Source organism: Caloenas nicobarica, chromosome 1 (assembly GCF_036013445.1).
Source record: "Caloenas nicobarica isolate bCalNic1 chromosome 1, bCalNic1.hap1, whole genome shotgun sequence".
Classification (NCBI taxonomy): Eukaryota; Metazoa; Chordata; class Aves; order Columbiformes; family Columbidae; genus Caloenas; species Caloenas nicobarica.
This window is the reverse complement of record NC_088245.1, coordinates 153,276,019-153,302,667: the sequence shown is the minus strand read 5'-3', so window position 1 is coordinate 153,302,667 and position 26,649 is coordinate 153,276,019. Positions and strand designations below refer to the sequence as shown.

The following is a 26,649-nucleotide window of genomic DNA, read 5'->3' as shown; positions in this document are numbered from 1 at the left end:
GTCAGCACTCAAGTTAACTCTCAGGACTGTTGTTTTGATCTTGCAGACTTATGTTGTCTTTCCAGGAAGAACGTGCATTACTGAGGGGTAGATTCACCATGGGTTGATAGGAAGGACTGCATTTATTGTTACAGTGGACTCTGTTCTTAAGTGCATAAGCATGTTTATTTTTTACTTCATTAAGAGTAAAAGATAATTTGTTTTAAAAGAGCATTTTCTGGGATAGGCATCTGGTAAGTAACTCTACTACTTATATAGTGTTTTGGTTCTCTATTTCAACCTGTCTGAGTGTAATGTCCCACCTCTGGTATGTTCAGCCTTTGATTGGTCATTTGCTTTTACTGAGTTCATTAAATTGATATTAAAACTTGATACTACTTTTGTTTGAAAGTGCGTGTAGTGTTTGGAAATGTCTGTTGTGGTGTGTGGCATTTTTTTTTTTATTTGTTTGGTTGTCATTTGTTTGTTTTTAAATTCCACTCTGGGACAATGTTTTGGTTTTAAAACATAATTTTGGAAAAGCTAAGTTTGCTAACTGACTTTCTGGTTTCAGGAGAAGGAATGGGAATTTTTCTACTTGCCTTCACTGAGGGTAGAGTTTTATTCATTGTGAGCATATGAACCATTTTGATTCTTTACCAGTAATTTCGGGCACAAGCATGCACGTTTGTCAGTGAAGCGCTGCTTTCACTGTATCTTATGATGAATATTTTAAAGCAGTTTGTTTGACCTCTAGTGTTGAGCTATGAAATTGCACCCCATTGACACAAAAATATCTTACATTTCAGAAAAACCGGTCTCCCCCAAATCAGGTACATTGAAGAGTCCACCTAAAGGCTTTGATACGTCTGCAATTAACAAAAGCTATTACAATGTGGTGAGTGATCCTTTTTCCTCCATGTGAGCTGTTATATACAATAGAACGTCATTTAACTAAATGCTCTGTCCACACACAAAATTTGGCAGTCTTGTCAGAGCCTTAGTGCCAAAACTAGATAGGGGGTTTAGTGAATTCTCATATAAACAAGGTCATTATTAGTTTAATAGAATATCACACATACGGATTCTTAAGCATGATGCAAAATTATAGTCTAAACTGAATGAATAATAGGCGTTGATGTAATATATTATGGTTGTTTTACTTGCTTTGCTAGTTGTTTATTTTCCTTTTCACCCCCATCCCCCAGATATGCAGTCTTCTCCAATCTCTATGAATTAATGAAATTCTGCTGTGTTAAAATGATTAAGAATATTTCTGTCCTTTTGTTGAACAAGAGATGGAACATTTTTGATGAATTTGCCTCCACACTGGTGGATAGATTTCATAGCAAAAGCAGTATAGGCAGAGTCAGCCTTTAAGGCACCCCCAGGAATTCTTAACCTAGTACTCAGACTTCTTTAGTAGATTTAGTAGATGTAGGGAACATCTTTAGTAGATGTAAGGAACGTAGCAAACTCTGTCTTCAAAAGTGTTGTTGTAACCATTTTGAGAATCCTTTGTTTACTAAAGGTGTATATATTAGGAAGTGAAAAGCATCTTACTGTTTCTGTTAACCACTGCTCCCTGCTGGTGTAAAACCAAACCACAAGGTTTCTTTACCTTTTCTTTGAAGCAGCCGTCATTGTTGTTCATTTTGTCACTTTTTAGCGGGGATCATAAAGCATCATTTCATGCTTTCATCTCCTGAGGTTGTGGCATGAATAACACAAGCCACCTGGAAGAACAGAACAGTTTTGCATATAGTCCTGTAATCAGCCTCATGCTCCTTCCACTGGCTTGCCTGGTGCCTCTCTTAGTAGCCCTGATGCTATGGTAAAGAGAGGGATGTAGTTCTTTGGCTACTGTATCCCACACTTACTAGCCACAGTGGGAAGTACCCCTGCAGGCACAGATACTGCCAACTACAAGAAGTAATGATCTTACTGGGGTACATTCAGCAAAAAAATATCAGGTAGTTTTCCTTTTTATTTTTGTTTTTCACTATAACTCTATAGTATTTTTTTTTCAAAGTTGCTGGCATGTGTAGTAGCAAAATATGTCTTCTCTATTGTTGTTTTCATGTCAAAACCTGTGTTTTTCAATACAAGTACACTGAAGTGAATACAGCAAAGAAAAGATTTAGTTCCTTCACTAGGCAGAAGACCGCTCTTACTTTAGTTTATTCTCTATCTATATTGAATTTTTAATCAAAATAAATTGGCAGCTCTCTTGAACACCAGCCCTTTAGATTTGGGTTGGGTTTGGTGGGGTTTTTTTCTTTCCCTTTTTTTTTTTTTTTAAGTCAGTGGTAAATACGTGCCTCGTATATAATCTTGTATTATCTTTTCCCTGGTAGATCATAATGTGGTGAAAAGTACAGGTTGCAGCTGTTTAATTTGGGCTTGACTAAAACTCCAGTTTGACTGTGTCCAAAATGAATTGAATCTTGTGTTTGCATATTTTACTTTGGAAGAGTAATACAGGCTGTTTTGGGGGGTGATAGTGTATTTCAGTGAAAATAATAGGAAGTAAATGTTGGAATTTGCGTAATACCATAGGTAAGGCGGCTAAGTTATAAAAGGCTGTGCAATTTTGAATTATCACCTTTGGCTTGTGTGCTTCTTATACTTTTTCCCTGGATAACGTATTGCCATAATCATGGAGACTCAAGCTACTCTATACTTTGGGAAACAGCCGTAGCTGGCTTTTAAAGTAGATTAATTAAAAAAAAAAAGTGAAACTGGTAACCATCATATCTACTCTTGGCATTAGGTTATTTTTAATCTTGCTCAGGTGCAACTTCTTGGTGCACTAAACTGATGTAATAAGATTTGCACTGTCGTGACTGCTAGCATTTAACTGTTTGATATATTGTGGGCAGCAGAAATGACCAGTTAATAATATATAGTAAATCAAAGCACTGGCCCTAGAGTGCTGTTCTTCAATCCACCTGCAGTGAGTTGGATAATTGTTTTGTTTTCTCTTTATTTCCACAGTGTGGTAACCTCCCTCACTTTTTTTTTTAAGCTCATCGTTCTATTCTTTTTGTTTAAAGAATGAGAGGCTGTGCTGTAGCATGCACTTTGTTTCAGAGAAGTAAGACTTTACTGCTTTGCCTAAATCCTAAATTAGACTAGCTAGCATCTATGTTTTATTGAAAAATACTGTGCTTTATGGCAATATAATATTTTAAATAACGATTAAATATATAATGATTTTTACATGTAGGTAAGACAAACAGCAAACTTATTCACTGAAGAATAAGCAGTTTAATTTGTGAGTTGAGTTTTTGTTCTATTTTAATTCATAAGCTGCAGACATGGGACTTCCCCATGCTAGAAGTCTCGTCATCAGTCTGCACTGATAATAAAGTTGAGCTCATACTAAGGGAAAACCAGAACAGCTCCAAATAAACATTTGGCTACTGGTAGCTAAAAGGATGTAGCCCAGGTTAAAGAGTGAGCATTAAAATCTGTGTTAAAGGCTCTCTGGACTAGCAAGCATCATTTGAGGCTGGTACTATGGGACACCTTGCTATTTTTAAAGCTATGGCTATCTTTGACCATACAGGTATGTGCTGAGACCCTGCAAACCTCATGATAATTTATTGCTGTTTTTCCTAGGGGAGGGTTTGTGCTGGCAGCACCTGTGGGTGCCTTTGTCAGACTGAGGGCAAAATCAAAGGGCAGCTCAGAGGAGGTTTAGCAAGTGGTGGGAGAGGCTCTGCTGATCTATCTCCCTTTCTGGGAGAAGGGCTGGAACAGGCTGAGGGAAAGGTGCTTAATGTACAGAGGAAACTGCTTTCACTGCTTTCCTATGTTCTTCGCCCCCTTATAAATGCATTCTTTATTTTTATGGTTTCACAGAGCTCCATCTGAAGCTCATAACACAAATCACATACCTTCTAGTCTCAGTGTGCTTCATTAGCTGCACCTTGCATTAGGTGTTGCTGAGAAGACAGAGTACATTTGGTGTATAGAATCATAGCATCATTTCATTTGGAAGAGACCCTCAGGATCATCGAGTCCAACCATAACCTAACTCTAGCACTAAACCATCTCCCTAAAAACCTTGTGTAAACGCCTTTTAAACACCTCCAAGGATGGTGATTCCACCACTGCCCTGGGCAGCCTGTTCCAATGCTTGACAACCCCTTCTGTGAAGAATTTTTTCCTAATATCTAATCTTAACCTCCCCTGGCGCAACTTGAGGCCAAATATGCTTATATTTTGCCTGGCTCAGGAATGCAGGTTGGTAGAGAATGACTAGTGCTGCAAGGTCCTGTCCTCCATAAAATGGTGCAGGTCTTACAGCAGTGTATAATATGAACCAGATTCGTGATCAAGCACGAAGCATTTTGCATGAAGAACTAATTTAGTAACTCGTTACTGAAGAAGTGTGCATATTATTGCAGATTATTCCCTGAAGACAGAGCAGGCATTAATCTGAGTTTTGTTTTCATTTGAGATCCATTGAGAATTTAAAAATTTGTGTCACAAAATAAAATTAGGTTATCTCCACTTACAAGACAATTGTCTGGAGATTAAGTAGCTACTCTAAAAGCAGGTAAAGGAATTGGCAAATTTCTCCATAGTGTGAGTGTTTGGATGACCTCATTTTTCATTTAAGTATTTGAGAACTGATAGAAAATAAGCACTCCTTTTGAGGCTACACTTTAGAAGGTGGACCAAGAGTTTGTGTTTACTGAAGTTCGTGAAAGTTTTTGAGGACCCTCGAAATATGGTGTACTTGTGTGGTGCCTTACACTGCCCCTCTCGAGGGCTTGTTTTAAGGGGTTCATCTCTCAGTTTCTCATGATCCAGGAAAATTAGACATGTATCACCATTTTGCTGGAGTATGTGATATTTCAGTTGAGTGCCATTCTACTCCCGTAAAACAGGGGTGTGCTACAGGATCATGCTCAGGCGTAGAAGAGAAAGAATTGAGACTTCTGGTTGACAACAGGTTGACCGTGAGTCAACAATGTTCCTTGTGGCCAAGAAGGCAAATGATATCCTGGGGTGCATTAAGAAGAGTGTGACCTGCCGGTCAAGGGAGGTTCTCCTGCCCCTCTACTCTGCCCTATGAGGCCACATCTGGAGAACTGTGTCCAGTTCTGGGCTCCCCAGTTCAAGAAGGACAAGGAATTACTGGAGAGAGTCCAGCAGAGAGCTACGAAGATGATTAGGGGCCTAGAGCACCTTTCTTCTGAGGAGAGACTGAGAGAGCTGGGTCTGTTCAGCCTGGAGAAGAGAAGGCTGAGAGGGGATCTTGTCAGTGTTTCTAAATATCTCAAGGATGGATGTCAAGAGGATGGGACCAGACTCCTTTCAGTGGTGCCCAATGACAGGATGAGGGGCAACGGGCACAGACTGAAGCACAGGAGAGTCCATCTGAATATGAGGAGAAACTTCTTTACTTTGAGGGTGTCAGAGCACTGGAACAGGCTGCCCAGAGAGGCTGTGGAGTCTCCTTCTCTGGAGACATTCAAGACCTGCCTGGACACCTTCCTGTGCAATCTATTCTAGGTGAACCTGCTATAGCAGGCGGGTTGGACTGGATGATCTCCAGAGGTCCCTTCCAACCACAACCATTCTGTGATTCTATAGCTGTGAAACCTGCTTTTTTCTCCCTCTGATTTGGAAGGCGATCAGCTTCATGTAGGTCATTTTTAAAATCCGTTTTTGGGTGGTAGTTTTTTTGCCTTAGGGAGACAACTGGTGTTTTGTGTGACGGAATTGTTAACCATGCTTGAATTCTCCACGCCGTGTGATTGAGGGAGCTCGTGCTGTATGAGCTCAGTTGTCTGTGCCTGCCATTCATCAGCGGTGCAGCTTGCAAAAGCTGCCACTTCAACGCTGCTCTTCGGGTACCCGCTCTCATCTGCGCAAATGTTGTGGTGCAGTTGTGGAAACAAGGTCTTCGAGGTCTCATGGGGTCTTGCAGCAGCCAGAACGCGCAGAAAGCAGGGAAGGGAAGAAAGGTGATTATTAGAGCATGCGGGTGAGACGTGGATGTGAGGAACGTAAAGGTGCCCTGGTGGCAAAATACTGAGTTGCGATACTGACTACTTAGCGCTTCAAGGGACAGTCCAAGTATTTAATCCTCGTAGCTTCTTGGTGAGGTGGGTGAGTCAAGCTGGAAGGATGTGAGATTTCACAGCACTCATGTTTTAGAGCTATGTTATCAAGATTATTCTTTTGAAAAGATATTCAAAGCAAAAGAATGCTGTATGCAGTGGAAACTGTACTTGGAAGAAAAAAAAAATAGATTTAATGTATTTTGGGAGGTGTCTAAAACTGTGTATATCTAAAGTATTGTGTAATGCTGAACTATAATAATAACATAAAGCACTATAAAGTGTATCTAGTACTCAGCATAGGCTTTGTAGCATAGTTTTATTTATAGTTGCATTTATTTTTCTTTTTCCAGTAATTTACTAGGTTGCTAATTCTAGTTTTTAAGCTTTCCTGATTTTGTTTTGGTTTGTTTTTCCCTCTCCTTTAAGTATTTTTCCTCCAATCCCATATTCTCCGTATTGCAAAGAGGATCCTCAAAAATCCGAACTAGCGGAGAAGAATAATGAAGTTGTGTCCAACATGAAACTAGTGGGGTTTTTTTTTTCAAGCTTTTCGGACAGCTGTTTATAGCAAAAAATGGAAATACTCTTCAAGAAAGCGGAGCAGTGGTGCAACTTTTCAAGATCTCTGGGAAATGTGTTGATTTTTATCTTTGAATGTCTTTTAATGCTGTTCAGTGCTTCATCAGGACACTGCGGTTTTGTTCTCAGCTTTCAGTCTCCTTTTCCCTACTAATGGCTGTGTAATGACTTCAGACCGGGAGGTTTTTGTAGGAAAAGCCATGTTGGAAAAGATTGGTCTTGCGTTCAGTTTTGAATGTCATGGATCCTAAGTACTCTTATATTTCCATTTTAACAAGTGACTTTTCTGTTTTATATATGTGTAAGAGAGTATGGGGTTTAATTAGCGCTGTTTTGTTTTGTTTTTTTTTTTTCCCCCCTCAGTCTAGGTGGTCGAGAAAACCTTGGCTTTTCTAACATTTGTGTGCCTATATTGTACTTTATGCTGTAGATTCCTAGTTAGTAGCCATAACTTTCCCTGTGACATTCTTCTGTCATAGTGTTTAGCAGAGAATGGAGACATTTTAATCTTCAGTTCAGGATTCAGATTTCCAACAAAAGAATGAACTCAAAAGTGGTCTCTCTCCCTCTCTCCAAATGAATAGAAGCATTCAAGGAGTAAGCAGAATCAATGACACCAATGAAAGGAACAGTGAATTCTTCGTTGGCATACTGAACTATTTAAAGTTATTTCATCAGGTTTGCATTTAGGAATGAATGGCTTTTTTTATTTCCTAAGAAAGAGTATTGACTACAACAGTGCATAATGGACACAATTACAGTTGTTACTATAAATGCTGAAATGAGATATTACTGTAGGCTTGACAAATATGGCATGTAGCAAAATGGGAAGGTTTGTGGTGTGGTTTACGACCCGTGAACAGCAGAAAGTTTTCAAAACTCAGCTACGTTCATTGAACTACATTTAATTCTGATGATTCTCTTGCTAAATCATTAACTTTTTGGAGGCAAAAAAATATGTCGCTGACTAGAAGCACAGTAGAACTTGATGTGAATATGTTGAAGGATATCCTAAAGCGGGCTCCTGGGACATCACCCAGTAAAATGTTTTGTTGTACATATTTGGGGGTATTCCAGTTGTTTGATTTATATTCAGAGAAAAAAACCAAAACAAAACAACCCCAAACAAACAAACAAAAAACCCAAAACAACAACGAAAAAAAACAAAACGAAAAACCAAGTGTGTGCTATATTTTATAAATTCTTGGCTTTGCATCAGAGTCTGTTGTAATTTTCTTGTGGTAGTGTATATTGCACTCCCAGTGGAAGGTTAGCCAGCCCCGTTTAAAAAAATGCAATAATGCTAATCGTATTGCCAAATAAAGTTGGCAATTACTTGATACTTATAAATCTGTTAATATTCAGACCTTCTAGATAGAACGGCGCATCTGAATAAGTAAACACTTAGCTAGTGAGATTAGTTGTAATGTGTTGTAATTGAGGCTGAGAAAAAGACACTAATTGTTCATTTATCTTACAACTTCTGTTGTGCTTTACCAATCTCTGATCTTTGGCTGTTGTGAAGTACATAGGAGGAATAATTGCCCCTAGCTTTGGAAGAACGTTCTTTATAGCTCTCAAATTTTACAGTAAAAGTTTTAAGTGCAGTGAAATCACTTTTTAGCTTACCACTTTTTTTTGTATATGGCTAAAGAATGGCTTATTGTGTGTGGGTGGTGGGATTTTTCCTGTGAATTTCATGGATGTATAGCATTCAAAGCTTTCTTGCTAATATTTAAATTCTTAATGTAGGAGCGCTCATTCAAGTTTTCCTAGTGCTAAGTAAATTTTCTCATGCTTTAAAACTGGTATTGATTTGAACATTTTGAAGTATCTCTTAAAAAATACCAATTAGCAACTGTCATTTATTGTAGGTGCTACAAAATATACTAGAAACAGAAAACGAATATGCTAAGGAGCTACAAACAATGCTTTCAAACTACCTGCGATCATTACAAGCCAGTGAAAAGTGAGTTTGTGTGTTTTTTGGGGGTTTTTTTGGTGTTGTTTTTTGTTGTTGTTGTTTTTAAATTAAGTTTGAGATTTTTTTTTTTGTATTGGGAAGGGTTTACATGGTCAAAATTTCAATGTCAATGTGCATTTTCTTGTATGGATTGTGAGATTCTTGAGACAGGGCTTGCTTTTTATGCAGTTTTTTTGCTGACTGAAATAGTCTGGTTCTTGATCTAAGAACCAGTAAGCATTTTCTTTTAAGGTTGTAGGATTTATTAAAGCACAATTAGTTAATAACTGCAAACCTAAACACCTTTTATTTACTTTGGCTCCAGGTTAAACTCAACAAATACTTCATACTTAATGGGGAACCTGGAAGAAATAAGTTCTTTCCAACAAATGCTCGTACAGTCTTTAGAAGAATGCACCAAGTAAGTACTATGCATACCAGATAAAGTAAAATTCTAACAAGCAAATATTTTATTATTTTACTTGTCATGTATGTTGTTTGACATAATTTTTGTTCCTTTCACTTTAAGGATAGTTGCTACAGCAGTACAGTAATAGATTTTTGGATAATGCATCGATTGCTTGTACAGATAGGTATTGGCTCTAGGATGCAATTGCAAACGTAGGAATTTTAATGTAGTTTGAAAACAACTTATGAATTTCCCAGATGCAATTCAGTACCACTGGGGAAGTGGTAGCAGAAGTGGTGTTTTTTCGTTTTGGAAGCATGAATTTCAAGTATTTTCTTAGAGAAAGAATGAAGGGACCTTACGTTGTGATGGAACAGTGGAGGAGGGGGTGACTTGGATGAAGGATGGTGTATGAAAATGCTTGTGCTTAGTATTCTTCTGTCTTGAACAATGGTGGGCATCCAAATGTGCTGGGAGAGGCATGCAGGATAGTCAGAGCAATCTGAATAAAAGATAGCCTCAGTGCCTATTTTGTACCGTATAGGAAGCATGAAGCACAGAATGAGGGGGATGAAGACACCTTTCCTTCCATAGGTTAGGTTGAAGTGGTACCTGGATATTTTTCAGCTTATACCTCAGCACTTGGGGGTGTAAGAAAGGTGACCATATCACATTTGAATTGTTGTAACAATTTCCTAGTGTTGAAACTCCACTGAAGGTGTAGTTCCTGTTCCTGAACTCAGTTGCATCCTTTTCCTTGCCTGTGTCCTGGTTTTGTCTGACCACATGGTGAGCTAAGGCAACTTGCTAATCCAAATTTGCTTGTGTTCTGCCGAGTCAGTAATTTGAATTGCTACAGAGGGTTTAGACAAGATTCAGTCTGCTGGGAGTACGTGGCTGTGAGAAGGAATGAATGTCTTGGGTGGAGGAGAAAATACCTCTTTTGGCACCAGCGATCTTTACATCAGCTCAGCGTGTCTTATTTTGACTTCTCCCTCCTCTTTTCCTCTGAGCTGCTCTGTGTGAAGAGGAAGCTTTGTCGTGACAAAGTACAAGCTGCGTCTTCACTGAGGCAGCGGTGTGTGCCTGGGTCTGCTGCTGAATTTGGATCCTGTGTCCTGCTGCCGCCTGGCTTCTTGCCCTTTCTTCTACCTCTAGACAACTTGGAATGGAGAGAATGGGAAGGAGGGCAGTGTAGTTTAGATGACTATTCAGCAGTGGAACGGGAGCGTTCTTGAAATGGCCTTTCTTCCACACCATTTGAGAAAGAAGGATATTCTTTCTGGCAAATTAGACTTGATCGGTTAGGTGTCTAAATCCCTGAGAATGACCATTCATCCACATGCTTAAAAGTTTCCTTTCTTCTCGTCACTGCATTTTATTGTCTCATTCTCTTGTTACCATTATTTTGTTCTCATGAATCAGAAGTTTGGGAAATGAAGTACCTGTCATCTTTTAAAAATTTTGATTAAGGTGGTCTTAAAAACAAGAGTGGAAGAGTGTATGCCTTCAAACAAATATTAATGCAAGCTTTTTTTTAACTTGGTATGTAGATTATGTGATACCATAATGTAGCTTCAAGCTCAGAAAGCTTACTTAGAATTTAGATTTAAACTATATAAGAGCACCTTATCATGTCCTTTATTTCTTTTTCCTGGCAAGTGGAATATTGCTGTGTAATACTTTAGGAACATAATGGACACTAGTAGGTGGGCAGAGGAAGTGATGCCCCAGGGTTATTGAAGTGTTGCTGCAAATGTTTTGTGTTATTTTCTTTTTATAAATATGCTGGTCATGCCAAGTTGTATTTTCAGTTTAATTTTCATCATAGTGTATTGAACTGAGTGTCCACATTCCTCCTGTTCTGAATCTAATGCATCATAATTCCCATCATGTAGAAGAATGCTTGCCCTGGTGCCTTGGTTTTTGTCGTTTTGCCGTGTTTTTATGGCCGGTGAACCTGTTCTGTAAACTCAGAGTAGCACCCAGGCTGCAAATAGATTTATCATTTTATTTTGGTTTTGGCAGAGGGCTTATAGTTCCATCATTCAGCACTTCATGCTGCAGCATCCAGTGTGGTGTTTTTTCTAACCTGACGTGTCAGGATGACTAAATGCCAATTGTGGTGCTGCCAGCTGATGCTGCTTGACAAATTCATCTTCCTGAGCATGAGAGTTGAATGTTTTTTGAATTCCACACCCCACTCGAGTCAGTTTGTCAATCGATTTTTCTCTTGACTAATGTACATGTTAAGAGGCATGTACTTCAGTGACAGAAACTTTCGGTGCCCTGTTGGCTTGTTTAATCCTCACGATGTTAAACGTTGTGGGTTTTTTGTTTTGTTTTCAGAACACATAATGCTGTAGTGGGCTTTTTGTGTGTTTTGGGGGAAGGAGTTGTTTGAGGATGTGGTTTGGTTTTGATGGCGTGCAGCCCTCCCACTGCACCCCCAACCTTAAAACTCTTCTGGTGTGTTGCTAAAGGTTTGTCCGCTGTGGACGTGTCGGGGTTGGCCTCAGTCGCGGTGTCCCTGTGGTGCTCCTGTGGGCTGCTCCATCTGTCACAGCTCTGGGATGACACTTCTCTGCCTGCCTGGGTGCTGGGCACCACCCCATGGGTTTGCTTGGGGTTAACTGCTACCTTTGTGACTTCTTTATTTACCAAACAGAAGCGGCATATGAAAGGAGTCTAACTAGCAGTCAGTGAGAATCTTCTGCTGGTCTGCCTCAAAAGTGTGGGTTTTGACTGATCAAATGCGCTTTGATGGATGGGGAAAAGCTGTAACTGACAAGGCAGAGGGATGCCGCTGGTGTCTTCGGTTGCACAAGGGTGGATTTCTGACAGTAAACAGAGCAAGAGCGCTCCATGCGCTGGTCTCTCAAAGACAGAAAGTGCTCTGGGTGTCTTTCCAGATCTGTGATCCAGCGCCAAAGCTCCGCTCTGCTGTGGTTCGTGCAGCAGAGGAGTCTCTGAACCAACAAAGTCAGTGTCTGTCAGGTCATCTCTGGGCTGCTCTAGATTATCGGTGGAAATATTGCTCTTTAGGTATTATTGTATAATAGCAGGAGATTGAACAGGTGTCTCCTGCTCCCAGAAAAAAATTCTTCTGTTCACCCAGGAATAGGAGCTGTCAGTCTATGGCTGTGTTCCTCAGTGAGGGGGGACACACAGGCTGGCTGGTGACACCAGCCTGCATGGACTGCTTGGGTATCAACCCCTCTGTGGCAAACTGAGGGCTCTGGCTGTCTTTTAGGGAGTATCACAGACTTACCTCTCTGTGCCATAATAGCCATAGCTGGGTTTTACCTTCTCTTTCCCTCATGTCGCTGCTCTTGCACTCACAGTAACTGTGTTGTTTATCTTGTTCTGTGTTTGGGTGCAAGCAGATGCTTCATGTTCTGGGATGGTCCTGGAGTGGAATGGGAATTTAAAAAAACAAAAGGCGGGGAGGAGGTCAGGGTGTGAGACAGAGATTGCTTAAATGTAATCCAAAACTAATCAGTGTTTCAGGTTTTGTTTTGGAGTGCAGATACTAATTAAGTCTGTTAAGGGTTTATCTTGGTATTGCCCCCTGGTTTTGGTTATTGTATCAACAGAAATGAGGCTATCAGCATAAGTGAATTTGAACATAGTGTTGTCAGATTGCCTTACCCCTCAGACAACAGTTAATATGTGCATTTGTTTTCAGGCAAACAGACAAATAGTGAAAGGTGTGGCTGTGACGAGAGAACTGAAAATCATAGTGGTGGATTGTGAATAAGTTGCATAGGGCCTTCATTTGTGCAGAGTTGTTAATCACAATTATCCCTTTATAATTTTTGCAGACCTTCACTTGTTCTGCGTCGTCTTTGCCATCAGCTTTTACATTCAAGCCATTTCTCTGTACTGACCTCCTGCAAACATAGCAAATTTATCATTGATGCTCCAGCTCCTTCAAGAGGCTGAGAGAGGGGCAGGAGATTCAGCTTTCTGTGGGAGGAGATGGGGAAGAGCAGAAAATGCCACCCAGATAATGGAAAGTTTCCAGTTTGTGGCAGGTTCTGCAGGTCTGTGTTTATCTATACACAAATACATATAGGGACATAGGTTGCTGCGTGACACTCTTATGGTAACCTCACAGTCAAGTGAAATTTATGGATACCTGATTTTTTCCTTACAAAAACAAAACATACAATGCTGATTACATTTTGCTATTGACTTTTCTTTTAAAATTGCCTCTGCTAGTCTGTGTTTAAATTTGTCTGGATTCATCGCATTGTAATGTCCACTGATAACAAAACTAAGGCACATTTCTTTAGAACTTGTAGGACATAATTAGATACTCTGTAATGTCATTATTTCTCTGTCAACTGCCAGTCTAGCTTTAGTTCAGTTCTGATCGCTGGTTTTGATTAGAATCTTAAAAGTAAGCGTGATTGAGCAACAAGGGTTTTTTTTTTTTTCTTAAATTGCCATACAGTGAGAACTTGGTTTAAGTCTGAAGAAACAGGACTGATAGCTATCGGATGTAGCTCCAACAAGCAGATAAAGTTAGGTAGTTTAGATGCAGTCGTGTGATGATGCCTCTAGCATGTGTATAACAGCAGAGGCTTCATTATGGTTCTCTAATTCTGTAAATGGAATCAAAACATGGCTTTGGCCTTTTTATAACTGAAGTTATTATAATTTATATCTGTATAAATAGAATATTCATGTGCAATTCCTTTTTAACTGAAGTATCAAATATGAAAGGAATATTCGGATGACAACTTCAGAATAAATTGTAAAATAACTATGCTCTTTACCGAACATGTTAACTACTGAAAGGTTTATGCAATGTGGTGATAGACTTTAATTTTTTTTTTCCAACAGTTAAAAGGAGGTAGATAATTTATTAATTGCTCCTCTAAAAATAGTAAAACACTTGCAACTAATGCATGGATTAGAAAAGTCAAAGGGGATGAGTTGCCACCCCCTCATAAAGTCTTTTAATCATCTTAATTCAACAAGAATATGCAGTATAAAGTTGAAATGCGTGTGCAACATGTAAAAGAGAATAATGTCAGTCTTTCATTCTGCTAAAAGAACAGCAGACTGAGAAGACACAGATGTCTGCTTGGTGCAAACAGCGAAAATTCACTCTCAGCACTACAGCATAGAAAGACAATTTAACCATTTTCAGCAACTGCTTATTGGCTTCTCTTATTACTTAATACTGAGTTATATGCCTTGAGTATGTCTTCAGAGTTCGAGGATTTTGCTGCATCTATTCCTTGAAGAACGTATTGTTAGCTCATACTTAGATTTATTGAAGGGGACCAGCTGCTGGGCAGGAAATACTGCTTGCAAGGCTGTAAGAATCGCGTGCTTGGGAATGCTCCTGGTTTTCCCCTAACAACCAGCCAGAGCAGCCACTCTATTGATTTCAGAATTTGAACGTTTCTGGAAAGAGAAAGAAGGATGCAGACAATAAAATATGGACCCTAGACTTTAATGTAAGGAGCACTGATAATGTGATCAGAGTGTATCTTGGAACAGGCTGCCCAGGGAAGTGGTCGAGTCACCATCCCTGGAGGGGTTTAAAAGGCGTTTAGACGAGGTTCTTAGGGACATGGTTTAGTGCTAGAGTTAGGTTAGGTTATGGTTGGACTCAATGATCCTGAGGGTCTCTTCCAACTGAAATGATTCTATGATTCTATCTGCCATGGTGTGCTAGCTGGGGATTCAGCTGCTGTTTTCTGTGTGTCTATAATGATTGTTACCTTCAAATATGGAAGCGTGTTTCTTCTGCCTGGTGTTCTGAACACCTGTACAATCAATTTTGGCTTCATACTGGTTAGGTCTTCCCACACTGTACAGGGGAGCTGAACAGCTTGGTAAGAGACAGATTTATAGTTTTGAAATTCGAAATTTAATCCTTGTGAGCAAGCCAATGGAGTGGGACAAGAGGACTGTGCTTGAGCAAGATGAAAACATCCCCTGCCTGGAGGAGCAGCTGTCCTGGAAAGCTGAACTGTTCTTTCTACTGGAGTTCACTGGAGTATATCTCACTTTTTCAGAGCGAATACAGTGAATATCGATGTTTAGAGACTTTATGCACATGTTCAGGACAATTGCAGAAAATCTTGACTTTTTAAAAAAATGTATATTTTTTAATAAAAACAATATTCTTCCAGAGAGAATTATTTGAACCAGTGTTAGCATGAAACCCTTTGACTGTGCTTGGCAGTATGTCTGCTGAGTACTTACTGAGGACACATCTGGCTTTAGAGCAGTGTGGAATACTGGTTTTAAGAGTATAATTACATGGGTGATAACAAAACAAAATCCACTGTTTGTCTCATTTTGCAAACAGACTGAAGCAAAGACTCGTTGGGAGACGCAATCTTTATGCAAGGAGAGGAAATACATGGAGAAATTGGAACATTTCATCTCCTTGCACATTTTGTACAATAGGTTTAGAAAAGGCATCAAGGACAAGCTTGTAGTCTAGGACTGCTGAAGACTCTGTCCCTTCTGGTTAACTTCAGCGTGGGTTATACAGCTGGCTATTGGCCATATAACGCTGAAGGGGCTTAGCCCCTCAAGTGGGAGTTGCTCTGTAGAAAATAATAGGGTTTCATCCTTTCTGACACCCTTACGATGTCGTTTGCTTGATTGTCCAGTTTTTTCTTTCTCACAGAGGAAGCATTCTGGGTTTTGAGAATGGTGCTATGGCAGCAGTAAGGAAGCATGGCTGCTTAGAGTAGGTTCTTCTTTCCATCAGTTTGTGTTTAACTTGAAAACTTTTAGATCTAAAAAAAGTATGTAAGTGTGCTTTTATTTGCACCTGAAGTCTGCAGGTTAAGGAGATACTAAGAATAAGACTGGAAAAGTTGCTTTTTTCCTCCCCCTGCTCATACAGATGCAAATCAGAAGTCAGACATTTACTTTTTGCTGATCGTACCAGTTTTAAGCTGGTGCCACACAGCCGATTTCAGATATTTATACTCCAAATATTTTCTTACTGCAATTTGAGATGACAGTTCCTGCTACAACCTTTTGAAAAATACACTGTTTATATTCATCTTAGCTTTCTTCATACCCTGTCCTCCCTTACTAATGTGAATAAACGTGTGTATATTCTGCTGACAAACCTGATCAAAACTGATTAGGTTCACCAAGACTGTGTGAAAGTAAGCTTTTGTTCTAAATACTGTTTCTCTTGCTGAATCATCTTTTTTTCTGAAGTCACTGATACTGCTGTTATTTAAGAACCATTTTATGCTAAACAAAATAACCTTTCCTGAACAGAACTGTGAAATTTTCCTTCACTGCTTAGCAAATTTGTTGCATTTGAGCTTGAAAGATGAAGAACGTATGAGTTACAGGAAGTATTTCTGTACTGATGGTGGTAAAGCAGCACTCTTGCCCTGCTTACAAACCGACATAAAAATGCTTTATGGTCCTTAAACAAGATGAGTGACAATTGTCGAAAACCAGCAGGTTACAGCACTGTAACTAGCTTCTATTTGTGCTATAAGAACTTAATATGGTACTTCGATCTTTTAATGAATATTTTAAGCCTATCATCTCTGGTGTATGGTAGAGGAAGACAATCCTGTTGCTGTTCCATCCAGTTTTTGTCTAAGTGCTGAAATACTGCTTTTAAGACTTGGCATGACATATATAAGTGGATAGTAAACTGTTCAGACAGATAGGTATGTTGATAGAAAACCAGACTCCTAAAGAAGGTGCTAATTACCGCTAATTCTTGAAAAAAAATTTGCTCAATGACCGTCTTACAGATATGTACCATATGCTGCCAATGCTGTTTTGCATAATCAGGCCTGACTGTTACAGGGTTGAAGCTGTAAAGAAGAAAGAGAAAGGTATCGTTGCTGGTCAGTGACAACATAAAACTATCTGTTGATTGTATGTAAAAAACAAACAACGCCAAACCAAAAACAAACAGCATAGACTGCTTTTCCAGGCTTTATTTCTGTGTCTGGTTGGTGTTAGAATAATAGAATTATTACAGTAATTTAATCTTTATTACTCTGTTTTTAGGTTGCCTGAAGCTCAGCAGAGAGTTGGAGGATGTTTTCTAAATTTGATGCCACAAATGAAAAGCTTATACCTTGCCTACTGTGCCAACCATCCATCAGCAGTAAATGTTCTCACAGAACACAGGTACGTTTACTTTGCGGTCTTTTAAGTCTGATACAAAAAAACTGCATAAAATACACTTGTGTTGTAAAGCTGTGATGGGTCTTTTGACATGTATTTGGTACGGTAGAGCTTGTTCAAGAAAAAAAAAATGTATTTAAAAAACACACACAGCAAGCAAAACAAAAAACAAACAAGCCAAACCCCACAACACAAAGCTGTTCCATGTGATCTGGACCAGCTTGTCACTTTTGGCAGTGTGTTATCAACGATTTGCGAGCATTTTCTCATGTAAAGAATGCCGCATGCTGGACTCTGAGTACAAACTGTACTGTCTGTCATCTTTGTTTAAAAAAATGTCAAGATCAAAACAAGTTTGTGGAGTTACGGTGTAATTGATGTGATTACTAGTAGACAGTTGGTGAACTGTAACTTAGCCCTGTAAAAGCCTGTACGTTTGCATGTACTTAACGTTATAAAAATATACGCTTAGCTTTACTTTTAAGTGATATGAAAGGAGTGTGAGCTTTTCAAGTTTACAAAATTTGTATTTCCTGTGCGTAAGAAGTAGGATGCTGATTTAAGATGATGGAAGTTACTCAGCTTTGGGACTGACCTTGAATTTGCACAGAAGATGCCTTGTATCACCTTGAGGGAAGAGAGTTGAGGCCAGAATTTGATTGAATAACTTTGCTTTCACAAACCTGTCCTATCTATTCTCCTGATGAACACTTGATGCAGCAACTGTTAGTTTGGGGCTATTTGTGTTTGCTTGTGGTGCAGGACAGAACCATGACCTTCTCTTGAAGGTTAGACATAGGACAAATGCAGAATATCTGTTCTTTTTGCTTTTTTCCTTGCCTTTTTTTGTCGTCTTGTGATGGACCAAAGTAAACATATTTTGAGTATTCTTAGGTCTTCCTAAACGAAGAGCAGTATAATTGAGTTGTTTTCTAAAGTGTTAGCTTCTTCTAAGAGCTCACATTTTGTTTTAACAGCAACAATATGTGACAATTTGTGAACTTTACTCATAATAGTGTAAATAAAAAAATTTCTAGCCACCTAATACTCTGAACTATCGCTTTTGCTAGTAACACGTGCGACTGTATTCCAACCCCACTTCGAAAAATCGAGCTGCATATTGATGTTGCAATTTAAGCAGAAGGATTCTTTTTTTCGTCAGAAGCAATGACAAATTAAAATTAAACAAGACAGAATACATTTAAAATGCTCTGATGAAACCCCTTAGTGTTTGTTTTCTTTCAAATGGCCTACTTCTAGTAATGCTTTCTGTAAATGGAGTTTTTAATACTCTTAGGCTTAGACTTGTTTGTACCTTTATGCTCTTTCCATACAGAGGTCTGGGATTTAATCTATAGATGGAAGATGGCAAGTAGTAGCAAAGTGATCATCTACATCTCTTAAGATTTGGAGATATTTATGTAATATTATCGCAACTTTCAGAACTCTTGGAAAAAAGAGGGAATAGCCATTTCTGAGAAACCGTGATAGAAATGGAGGGAAGGAAAGCTATTTGTTCTGCAGATGGAGAAGAGGAACATCTCTTCTGTGTTGCTTTGGGCATGGGCTGTCTTAAAAAAATACCGACTTCTGGTCTGTAAAGTTGCCTTGATATCAGATTCTGGTGGAGTCAATATAAGTATTATAGAGTAGTTAAGTAGTACAAATATGGAAGTAGGTTCAAAGCAATTGTATTGTTCGTAAGAGATAGCTCAAGTGAAGTTAAGTTGTGATAAATGGCTTTCTGTTTAATGCTATTGTGTTGCCAGGCATGAGTCAACAGAAGTAAATGCTGGTTTGTTCGTGTTTTTTTTTTTTTTAATTATCCCAACTTTTTTTTCTAAGCCCTTCATTTCTGTTGAACACCGTTGCTGTTGGTAGCAAGTGGCTTGACTAAAAATTCTGCTTGAGACAGTTGCCATGAAGAAATCAGCAGGTGGCTTTAAGCAGTTCTGAACCTTTTTCCTCTCAGAATGCAAGAAAACTTTTAATTACATTGTTTTAAAGGTAGGGAAAACCAAGACTTTTCTGCCAAGAATAACAAACTGATTGAAGGCATGAAGAAAATGGAAATACTAAGAACTCTCTCCTTGTCTACTTATTTGAAACGTTTTTATTGTGTAAAAGCTTCCTTAGTAAACCTTGATGTAAAATTTACTGAGAGGTTTGCGGTAGTCATGATTGTAATAATAAGAATGAAACAACTATACTGCAGTGAATACTAGATTAATATTGAACTGGAATTTTTCAGAGATGTCAAAGACTGAGGTTGAAGAGTTTTAAGAAACAGCGGTGATTTGTTGGCTGGTTTTGCAGTATAGTTTTACCAGAAGGTCCAAAAGCATTACATGTGTGTTAATACCAGCAAAAATACGGCAGAGAAATAGACGTTTGCTGAATTGTTGGATTTAAGTATCGTGTTTGTAACAACTGTGCTATTCAGTAGCAGAGAGAAGAGAAGAAGGAACAGTCTGGAGCTGTTCGATTTGGAACATGAACTCTTACTGTCTACAGCAGATTATTTCTTGCTGTGAACTCTGCACGCTTCATAAACTGAACAGATAGGCATTAACTATACTTCTGAAAGCCTTTCTACAAAAAGACATAGATAATTTTAAGTCAGATTCTTATGTCACAAAGTCAGCATTTTCTGCAGTTTATTAAGTTCACTGACTTTTGTTGGGAACTGTACCAACAAAAAAGAAACAAAAAATTTCCTATATAATTGCCTGAGATGAAACTTCAGAAATGTTACCTCTATTTTGTTTTTTTACATTCTATAAAACATACTGGTTTTATTGTTGTGTTTTTACTGACACTGTCTAAAAGCAACTTGAAGGAAAATGGCTGTGTTTTGAAGCATTAGCTATATTGTTTCTTTAACGGGTTAGATCAGTGTAACAGCAATGTTGTAGTGCCTGTTAAAATGTTGTTGACACGTGGTAAAGATGGTGTGTGTTTGCATGCGTATAAATAAAACCAGTTGATGTTAACTTAGAATTATTTTGGACTTCTGGTCAAAAACTTTTTTTTTTAATACCATTTTTGTGAAGTCAATGCTAAACGACAGTACTGGAGATTTAAAAGGGGCCTTCAATTGGAATGTCTGTCCTCTTTTTTTTTAAATGCCATTCAGTATGAATGCCAGCCTGTGTTTCCTCTTTTACTTCTTTGTCATTTGCTTCTTGATCAGTCATAGCAGCAACATGGGAGTCTTTAATTCAATTAGTACAAAATAAGGGGATGTGTGCATATATATGTTTATAGATGTGTGTATTTATACAAATACACAGTTGGAGGTAAAGAGGATTAATTATATTACTTAATGAATAAAATATTTTTCACGTTCCAGTCTTCAAAGCTGCAAACATATTTCATTTCCGTATGTTAATTATTAGTAGTCAAACTATTGAATAGCATTAGAGACCTGAGTGTATGTGAATACGCAGAAATGGGAATAAAACCTAATACAGCCCATACAGGAGTTCAGGTTCCAGAACTGCACGTTTCTGAGGTTGTATTTGCCTCTTATAATCACAATAAGAACAACAAAAAAATCTGTTAAGTTTGGGAACAGATTCTCTTCTTGGTTCCACTTGTGGCACTGAAAGTTTTATTCAGGTGTAGGAATTGGTATTCAACATAATTTCTCCAATTTTATAGAGTCTTGAAATTTGGTGGGTACTTTTTGTCTCGGGAATTGTTTCTGAGCCATCGTATTTTTTTTTCCAGAATTAAAATTCTTTCTGTGTAATGAGGCGTGAAATTTTTAAGAACTAAGTCATTTTTCCTCAGATCTGTCATGGTGTATTCTAATTGTGTCTTAAGCTGCTGGATAGAGCTGGGGTTTGCCCGGTAGCGCTGGGTGGTGGCTCTGATGGAGCTCAGTGTTTTGCACGTTTCCACCGCTGCCTCTTGGCTCATTCTCCTTATTCCTTTCTCTCGTCATTGCTATAGCGCAACCATACGTGATCCCTATTTTATTTACTTTATTTCGTAACAGTCATACCTCTTTAGCTCTATTTTATGAACTATCAGTTTCTAATATCCCATAGTTTTGTTTGAAAATCCCTGCTCGTGTCCAAGGGCAGGTGATCCAATATAATACAGTATTATTTTTTTAGGAGAGAATTTTTCTTAGCTGGTGAGAGCAGGACTGCCTTGAGGGCATAGTGTTTATTCAAAATAGCATTGCTTCCTTTGTATGCTTCTGCTCATAGACATAACGCTTGCCTTCCAGTAAGAGAAGAAATAGGCTGAGCAACTTAAGGCATGAAAACCAAATTTCCCTCAAATTCAAAAACCCGGTTGGATACAGAGTCCAGAAATGGGTAACTGAGTAAGGAGTCCCAGGAGTTCCCTACTGTTTGGAGAAGATCACAAGCCACAAAGTTCAGTGTAAGGAGAAACTCCAGCAAAGCGAAAGACAAGGCAGGAGCTAGGGCTGGGATTTTATGTGGACTTTGTCCAAAACGACAAGAGGAAAGGTATTTGAGTATAGAACTCACTGAAGGGCGGATAACATAAAAAAAAAAAAAAAGTCTTAACGTGCCCCACTGATCAGTGGACATAAAACTCTTCTGAGGAAGTATGGAGAGTACAGACCCAATGTAATCAGCATAAAGTATGTAATTATTGAGGGGAGGGTTAAGCTTTCTAACTTGGTTTAAACAACACCATGTATTTTTTTTGAAACAAAGGGAAGAAAAATGTTTCCAAAAGAAAAATGAATTTGATTAAAACATAGCCAAAAAACAGTAATATATGCCTGCCTTTTTTTTTTTTTTTTTTAATTGTTGCAAAGTGGCAAGCGTCAAGCCAGTTCTCAGCTGAAAGCAAGCTATTCACAAATCTTTGCTTGTTCAAGCATTAATTTGGCTAGATTCTCCTGTTCTCTTTGATAACGTGTCCCAAGCATATTCTGCACTTGTATCACAGACCGAGCAGTCTGGCTAAAATTTGCGGGGCTGAAACATCACAATTACTCTGAGTAACTGGAGCGTGGAAATAGAGATCGGCTCCGGTCGGAAACCCCTTTGTGCCTCCCCAGCTTGGGCGCATCCCGGAGGCTGCGAGGCTTGCGGGCTGATGTCAGACACGGAGAACAGTCCCTGGGAGAGGAGCTGGGCTGGGAGGTTGAGCACTGGGAGGTGAAAAGCCGGGTTTGAGGGGTTGCTGAGCCGAACGGTGCCACCGTGCTGGCAAAATGCGGTGCCTGTGTGGAGTCCTCAGACCCATCAGCAGCGGCAGCTCCTGCTCCATCTATTACAAACAGAGACCTGCTTCGGAAGTGTAAGTTGTAATTTTAAACATAAACGTTTTTAGTTGCCAGGTGTGCTTTCCTCAAGTTTAAATGGCCTTTTTTTTTTTTCTTCTTTTGTTACTGTAGGCACATCTGAACTTGTTTTCTTCCCTCCCCCCAGTCTGATTTGCAGCTTTTGAGGCAGCTGTACTAAGGAAGATTTCGCTATATTAATAGGGCTTAGAGACACTTTTCATGGTGACCTTTACAATATTTCAAGCTGTGAACTAACTCTGTCGTGGACTGGGGAGAACTCTTCAGCTTGAGATTTCAGGATAAATGAAGCACGGCACTTTTGTATGCTTCTCTGCATTTTATTCTGTGAAATGGCTCGAGTAGTGAATTCAAATCTCAGCTGCCTCTTTCTGAAAAGCTGCTTATTTAGGCAATTGAGACTAAGTTGATGATTTCACTGTTCAAAAGTTTTTCCTGTTCAGATAAATAATGCTTTAAAAAAACCCAAACTGCTTAGCTCTGGACCAGAGTTCTATTTAGCATATACTGCCTAGGAGCGTGTGGTACTTGCAGGCATCAATTGAAATTGTGACATGAAAGAGCCTTTGTCTTTGGCAAAGCAGCTGTGCTCTTAAGCCAACAACATAGACTTTTAAGCTGCTGTTAATTAAAAAACCCAGTTGTGAACTATTGTCATATTCAAACAGTATTTTTGCCCACCCATATTTCATTGAAAGTAAACCTTTCCATTATGTTCTGTATTGTATTTGGGTTTTGTCAATAAATAAAGGACACTCGCTTTAAGCTTTGAGCTAAAATAATGTGCATTTTGCCAAATATGTGATGTCCATGAAACTGCAGAGGTAGCAGGTTGATATAGCCTGAGCAGACTGCTAATGGGGTCTGTGTGATAGAACCGCTCGGGCAAAATTTGGGGTACAATTGTATCAAAAGAATCTGTATGTGTGTGTTTGTACTAGAGTTAAAACAAGCTGGCATGTCAGAACTTGTGAGAAGGAAGCACTGGAGTGTATGAAAGAAAACATTGTCCTCTTGAGAACGTTGGGAGGAAAACTACATCAGTCAGTTTTAATTACACCTATTAACGCTGCTCGGTGGAAAAGGCTTCCTGATGATGCCATTGCTAAGCGTGTTTTTCGGGACTTTGTGTCAATTTCAAGTGAGCTGAGGTTTAAGCTTGCTGTATAAGTTCCTATCCTGTGATTAGTAAAGGGAGGTGATAAAACAGCCAAGTATCTTGTGTCAAGGAGCAGTGAATGGCCTGGTAACTGCTGCTACATTGCATAACCGTAGACTGCCTTTACTTAAAGGAATTGCAGAGTAGACAGTGAAAACAAGATAATACCAGGTCTTTATTTCAGGTTTCCAGGTGGTCAATTTTAATTTGGGCTACAGTGAGTGTTTTCCTGTTTTCAGGCACATCTGTTTCATAATGCTGAAATCAGGAAGAAATAATAGAATCATTGGAACAGTGATAATGAAAATTAGAAATGTGAATGTGGGTGAAATGGTAACCAGTGTTCATTCTACTGTAGAGACATTAAGTTAAAAAAAGGCATTGTGTTAATGGATAACTCAGCAAATACCATTTATATAGTGCATTTGTATGCACCCAGCAATGTGGAGATGGCCAAAGTAATTAGGAATAAGGATTTTTGTGTCTTTGCAATCTAAAGGAAAAAATCAACACTGTTCAGAACAATGTTAAATTGAACGGCCTGTGGTATTCACGATTGGCACATCCTGTAAAACGTGCTGCTTTGTTGGGGAGAAAAGCTGCGTAAACATGCACATGGGGAAGAAGAGCAGATAATGTGTAAAGGGAATAGTTGATAAACAGCAGAGGCTGTGCATCTGACTGGAGCAAACAAGATGCAAAGAATGAGTTTAAACGTTGGCTTGGAGATACATATCAAGTAGGACAGGTACTTGGATGCTGGCATGGTGGAGGTAGTTACAGAGAGAATTTATGGGTGAAACAAAAGAAAAGCAGTAGCGTACATGTGATCAGTGTCATATACACAGTGAGCTGAAATTTAAAACCCCTCAGTGCCCTGAGACCAATGGGCTTTCTCAGGTGAGCTGTGGTAAAGCTTCCTCTGGAAGGTGGGTGCCATACCCTCTTTTGTCCACCCCATCACCTTGCTGGAAACAGCTGCTTCCAGATGAGTCAGGAGAAGAGGATGTGTCACCATTCAGCTTAGTGTTCCAGTGAATTAGCTTGAATCCTCAGTGACTGAGTAGCTGGTAAGGCTGTAAAACTGAAACATAAGTATGAGTCAAAATCCTGAGTCTTGTTTAGGGTGCCACCAAATCACTTGTCACGTTCTGAAGTTGGTGTGATTTTTGTGCTGAGTAAGGGCTGTGACTGAGAAAGCATAAGGCAAAGTGGGTCTTCAGGCTCTAGATATTCAGAGTTGGCCAGCTTCTTGAGTCTATGTTTAAGCTTAGAAAGTATTCACATTTATCTGTGTTGCAGTATTATAATTTTTTCCATTCAAGGTACTGTAGAAGGTTTTCCAGTGGGTTTTAAGTTTGGCTAAAACCTGATCATGTCACAAGCTGATTTTAGGAGGTCTGCAGTTGCTGACACATCTGTCTTGAGAGGACTGTAGCAAGGGCTGCCTGGTAGAGCTGTGGGCATTCCCAAGGGTCCCCAGCTCCTCTCTTTGCATCTTTAAAATGCAAAGCGGGTGTTGGGCAGTCCCCTCACCCGCTTTCTTGACTCTGCAGTTGAGTGCACAGCAGGAATTGCGGAAATCTGTGCACCGAGGAGTGCCTGGGCTAGGTCAGAATGGGGGTGAAGCACTCTGAAGGAGGTGATGTGATGATAATTCAGAAATGGTGCTTAGTGTATTTAGTCAAGGTAGTGTAAGTAAATACCAGTTAACTAATCTGAAGTCAAGTTGACATTGAAGTCAACTGTACGGAAAAGCACCTTCTGTGAACTTGGGGAAGCTTTAGCAGCCAGGAGGAGAGAGATCTGGGTGGGACGGTGGGTAAAGCACCTACACTGGGATGGGAAGGTCATGGTTCATGTTCTTATTCTACTCTCTTCATCTATTTGGACAAATGATGTTAATAAACCTAAGTGTCACTTCTGACATGGGAAGGAGCGTGTGTGTGTCTTGAGAGGGAGGCAGGGAGGTCTGTTTTGTCTTTATGTAGTGATTTTATGTAGCATGACTCACAGATAATTGTGTGTATTATGGCAGTGTCTTATTGGTGCTTTTTTCTTAGGGAAATTGACCAGGTCAAGATTTGCTTTCACATTTGCATGGAAGCTCTATACCCTAGGTTTGGAGATCCTTGCCCTTCCCTTTTTGTTAATGTGGCCATGACGTACAATCATTCCTTCTTTATTGCTGTTTGGTGTTTGGCACTTTTTTACACATTCTAGAAGTACTGAATCTGGTAGCTGGCTAAGGCTTCCTTTGAAAAATGAGACTATGCCAATAACCAAGGAGGGGAAGAAAAATTCTAAGTAGTAATTCTGACTTACAGGAGTGTAATGCTGTTAATCAGTAGAAAGTAAGGTCTTTCAGGATATGTCAGAGTAGAATTTACAGGACTGTCACGTGAGAATAGCTGTTTTATTGTGGGTTTTCTGGAGAACTAGTTAATTTACTACAACACAGGCTCAAAACACGAGCAACTCCATCTGCAGACATCTAGAATGACACAGCTTGAATGCAAGATGATGTTATGTTTCTAATGAGTGGCTTTCTGAATTTCCTTTATTTAGGTATTGTCTTTAGAATCCCAAGTTTTTCTGCAACTTGTATTTTCTGAAGCCTGGAAATCAGCCCAGATGCTGCCATACCTTAGTTCCCCCACAGAGAAGACTCATTTTATTCCCAGTCATTTAATCTCAAGAAAAGCTTGTCCCTCACTGTAGTCCTCTGAAACCTCTGCTTCATAAGGAAGCAGAAGATGTAGCTATTTTAAGTTTCCTTGATAGCAAAGTGACCTGAAATTCCCAGGATGCGCTGCTTTTTTAACTGAGTTAATGTAAAAAGTTGAAGGGCTGGGCCAGTTCTTGGCAATGATTCAAATATGAAAAACTGTGTGTATGGGGGTAGTAGCAGTTCATGGTATTTGGAGAGCATGGATTGCTGACAGCAGCTTTGCTGTCAAAACAAATGTGTTGTGTAAGTACACCCCCAGTGAAACCCAAACTCGTTTTATAATAGATTGCCCAGTAATTATT

At 39.2% G+C, this 26,649-nt stretch overlaps 1 protein-coding gene across 5 annotated transcripts in view; it reads left to right on the top strand.

Annotated features, from left to right (window-relative positions):
• Positions 1-26,649, top strand: part of ARHGEF7 (Rho guanine nucleotide exchange factor 7) — a 146,622-nt gene that overhangs the window by 67,636 nt on the left and 52,337 nt on the right. For all 5 annotated transcript variants that reach the window (XM_065626876.1, XM_065626879.1, XM_065626874.1 and 2 more), the window contains exons 6-9: positions 789-877; positions 8,516-8,610; positions 8,930-9,025; positions 17,042-17,164. In XM_065626876.1, the coding sequence (XP_065482948.1) occupies positions 789-877; positions 8,516-8,610; positions 8,930-9,025; positions 17,042-17,164 (403 nt within the window). The remainder of the gene's footprint in view (positions 1-788; positions 878-8,515; positions 8,611-8,929; positions 9,026-17,041; positions 17,165-26,649) is intronic.